Here is a 4,242-nt window from a genome sequence, read left to right as displayed (position 1 = left end):
CTCCGGGGATAGAGCTTCCTGACGAAGCGTCCGGGTCTCGGGGAGACCGCCTCAGAGGCGAAGCTCGAGTCGAGCTCGCGGTCTCACGGTGTGTCGCGTGTGATGTCGAGGGTTCCGTCATGGTAGGTGCCTAACACACAATACAATCTAGAAACCCACGTATTCGTGGTATGAAGTGTAAAAAAGTGTAATGATACGGGTGTCGCCTGATTCACACAAGTCCAAAGTACACTGAACCAATCTCTAGATTGAGAGGGCGTATACTATGGTGGACGTGGTGAAAGGCTGAGAAGCCTTCGCCACGTCGCGCGGATCCAGATGGATCAGCGCCGATCACCATGACGATCCAGATTTAGATACAAGATGTAGATTAACTATGTAGATAAGATAAGGTAATGAACGATCCGTTACAATATCATTATACAATGTAACGTCGCGCATGTCTTCTCTGCAGGGCACGGCCACACCGCGCTCTACCTAGACCACACCAAGGTCACGAAATACGTCGCACTCGAGCCGAACGTCCTCATGCACCCCGAGATTCGCACTACCGCGGCCAAGAAAGGGTTTACAGAAGAGGCCGGCACGCTCCTCATCCTGCCCTACGGAGCCGAGCAGATCTCCCTGATCGCGTCTGCCCTCGGGGGCGCACATGCCGTTGACACTCTTGTCTCGATTCTCTCGCTCTGTTCCATCCCCGATCCCGAGCAGACACTGCGCAGGCTCGTCAACGACGCGCTCAAGCCTGGGGGAACGCTGCTGTTCTATGAGCACGTTTTGAGTCCGAGGGAGGACGTCGCGAGGTGGCAGCGATTCTGGGCCCCGGTTTGGGTCTATATCATGGACGGGTGTCGCATCGACCGCCCGACACATGTGTGGATCGAGAAGATAGACGCGTGGGCGGAGGGAAGTGTGTGGGGAAAGGAGGGCGAGCCAGAGGAGCATCTGTTCTGGCATCGTGTTGGGCGATATGTGAAGAAGGATGATTGATGACGCGCTTTCCTCCCCGCTTCATTCGCGATATGTTCCATAACATATATATGTACTGCCTATGTGCTACTTGAGTTGCATTGTTCAAAGATGTTCGGATCGTCGGTGACGTGCTTCTCGTCAGAAGTCAAGGCGGGAACCTGCGACTCGTCGAGTGGTGACCGGAGTGAGTCACGTGTTGGACCGCAATGATCGCGTTTCGTCACCTCCATGAGGGACAAAGTTGGGCATACCAAGAAGATGTATTCATTCTCGCTGCTGAGAGAGAGTTCCAGTAAACCCTGTACAAAGACGACATAGTCGAGGTCATCGAAGCGCTTGAGCGCCTACCTTCGCTGGCGCACAAAACAGATTGAGCCAAACAACTCAAATCGGACTTCGCCGCCGAGAGGCGATCACAGACTGTTCAGTTCGCGACTACTCCTTGTTGTGTTCTCTGTGGGCTTGCTCTGACTTTTGTCTGCTGGCTTCCTAATAGTCCTTACTAGCAGCATTGGGTTCCTCTGGTACTTCGGTGCTCAGGAGCTACTGCCAGAGTCTCGGGAAGCTACTGTGGGGTGCTGCTCGCTAGGATCGTGTGGACTCGACGATTCTTCTCACCCTCACTATTTACCCGGACGGTAGCTCTATGGTTTTGCTAATGGGGTGCGATTCGAGGCAAGGCATACCCCTGTTACGGTCGCTGGGAGCTTTGGCTGATCAACGTCGACATGGCGTCGCTCATCACAGACTGCGTCATGCCGTCTGTAGTGGGGACTATCTAAGGCCATCGGTGAGCTGTCCACCTACCTCCATGCAGTGCATGCGACACATACCTACATATGTGTCGTCGCATAGGGTTGCACATACGATGTTGTTCCATCCGGCTGCTGGAAGGATGGTACAAGGTATTGGTCCAGACGTCGGAAGTGGCAAGGTTTTTAATTGGTTTATCATACCTTCTGGTTTTGTCGCAATGGCGTGCGGAGGGCACCTTCTCTTGCTGGAGGGATGATCTCAGCGCTAACGGTTAACGTAATATGAGCGGGAGCATCCTCAACTCGATTTCGCGGGACTTCTCTTCCTCCATATCTGTCAGTATATTCTTACCGGAACATGCTGACATCTGTCTATATGCTCATAAACGAGAGGATATGAAGCGACCAGGAGCTTGAATCTACACAGACCGGTCACTGAACGGCAAGTCGCAAGGGAATGTTTATCTTTAAACAGTCCGGTCATAAGGTCCTGTCTAGACTGGGGGAAAAGACGTGTAGTGTTACATAATACTGACGTTCTCATGAGGTCTGGAAAAGACTTTTCTCGATTTTGGAAGCCGGATATGGACCACGCAGTGTCGGATGAGCGACGCGTCATTCAATGTTCGAAATGGCAAACGTGGAACAACATGGTTCAAATTTGAGGGTCATTGGCGTCCCCATTGACATCGACGGAGGGGTATGCATCTGAGTCGGGTAAGGGCCCGGGGGGGATGTGATGAGCCTGGTAGGGTTGCATGCAGGTGAGGCTACGAGCTCTAACATTTGGCAAGATGATTTGTATCTCGGTTTGGCGCGCTGGCCATCTGCACCTTTTGTTTGTTGATCAGAATCTAATTTTTCCTCATCTTTTGTGAGCTGCGGGGGTGAACTTATGCATGCATGGTGGAGCGGCCGACCGACAAGTAGATTTGCTGTCCATCAGTATGCCAGGGCCCTATAGTGTAGCTACTGTGATGTTCAGTACATATGAAATCTTGACTTCAAGTCAAGTAGTAGAGACGAATTGATTTGCATCTTTTGCGGAATCCCATGGTAGGAAATTAGGGTTAACCACACGTTCAGGGCTCTGGTGTTCTCGTCTCGCATTTGTCAGCATGCGCACCTTCATCAATCGGCGCTCGCACAACTGGACCTTGCGATTGGTCGATTGACGGTCTGGGTTATCGGAACAATGTGTTCCCATGGATGAGCTGGCGGCTGTTGTCACAGGACATCGTACTGTGACCGCAGAGACCACGTATATTCGTAAGCCAGACGTCGCTCAAGTTTCTCCCCCCTCCTTCACCACTCTTGTACCCTCATGAATTTCACGGTTTCATTCGATATCGTGGGGCAAGTCAAAGCTGCCATCCAGGCGGCCTTCCTGCCAACCCTGATTGCGCTCCTGAGGGATCCCATCCTCCTTATCCGACCCCATGAAGTTTTGCGCATCATCATGGCCCATGTCTGGAGGTTGTACGCCGATGCAATTGATGACAATGCTCGTCCCACCAAGGAAAAGCTGCTCCCGGCTAATTGTTACGGTGTCCGAGTCCTCCACATCGGAGCCGGTACGTATCCTGCGTCTAATCACTGGGTTGTTCTACTAGTACGTAACACTGACCTTCCATACAGGCCACGGACAGACGGCTCTCTACCTCGACCCCACCAAGGTCACGAAGTACGTCACACTCGAGCCAAACACCTTAATGCACCCCAAGATTCGCATCACCGCAGCCAAGAACGGGTTCACGGAAGAGACCGGCACGCTCCTCATCCTCCCATATGGCGCCGAGAAAATCTCCCTTATCACGTCCGCTCTCGGGGGCGCACATGCCGTCGACACTCTCGTCTCAATCTTCTCGCTCTGCTCCATACCCGATCCCGAGCAGACCCTGACCGCGTTTGTCAACGACGTGCTCAAGCCTGGGGGGACGCTGCTGTTCTACGAACATGTTTTGAGTCCAAGGGAGGATGTCGCGAGATGGCAGCGATTCTGGACCCCCGTATGGGTCTATATCATGGACGGGTGCCGTATGGACCGCCCTACGCATTTGTGGATCGAGAATATGGACGCATGGGCAGAGGGAAGCGTGTGGGGGAAGGACGATGAGCCTGAAGAACATCTGTTCTGGCGGCGGGCCGGACGGTTTGTGAAGAAGGATGATTGACAGGATGGACGCCCTTTCATCTCATCCCTTATGTGATCTATGATATGGATGTGCAGGATTTGTACTGGGAATGTGTCGCTCAAAGATTTTCCGATTGTGATTGTCGGCTGGGTGGCTTTTGTCGGAGGTCAAGCTTAGGCGTCTAGGCGGGAATGTCCGACGTGCTGAGTCGCGTGCTGAGTCGTCAGGTAACTTGAAGCACTCACTTATGTTCGAACTGGCAAATAGTACTTATAGATGAGCATGGGTTCGAGAAGGTGAATACAATCTACATGCCCTTCCTGCAGAGTGTTTACAATTGCACGCAACTGGATACGTAGCCATGAATGCACGCAGTCGCG

At 52.7% G+C, this 4,242-nt stretch overlaps 2 protein-coding genes across 2 annotated transcripts; both read left to right on the top strand.

Annotated features, from left to right (window-relative positions):
• Nucleotides 1-454: 454 nt before the first annotated feature.
• Nucleotides 455-1,984, top strand: DICSQDRAFT_130574 (uncharacterized protein; the record flags this gene model as incomplete). The annotated part of the gene is made up of 4 exons (XM_007371680.1): nucleotides 455-972; nucleotides 1,081-1,156; nucleotides 1,469-1,610; nucleotides 1,828-1,984. Coding segments are annotated over 4 exons (893 nt in total), but the record flags the coding sequence as incomplete, so codon positions are not given.
• A 1,067-nt stretch (nucleotides 1,985-3,051) lies between these two features.
• Nucleotides 3,052-3,901, top strand: DICSQDRAFT_175808 (uncharacterized protein; the record flags this gene model as incomplete). The annotated part of the gene is made up of 2 exons (XM_007371679.1): nucleotides 3,052-3,301; nucleotides 3,366-3,901. The coding sequence occupies 2 exons, from the start codon at nucleotides 3,052-3,054 to the stop codon at nucleotides 3,899-3,901; spliced, it is 786 nt and encodes a 261-aa protein (XP_007371741.1).
• Nucleotides 3,902-4,242: the final 341 nt, after the last annotated feature.

The sequence above is a fragment of the Dichomitus squalens genome, assembly GCF_000275845.1.
Source record: "Dichomitus squalens LYAD-421 SS1 unplaced genomic scaffold DICSQscaffold_177, whole genome shotgun sequence".
Taxonomy (NCBI): domain Eukaryota; kingdom Fungi; phylum Basidiomycota; class Agaricomycetes; order Polyporales; family Polyporaceae; genus Dichomitus; species Dichomitus squalens.
The sequence above is the reverse complement of the archived record's forward strand: the minus strand, read 5'-3'. Positions and strand labels throughout refer to the sequence as shown.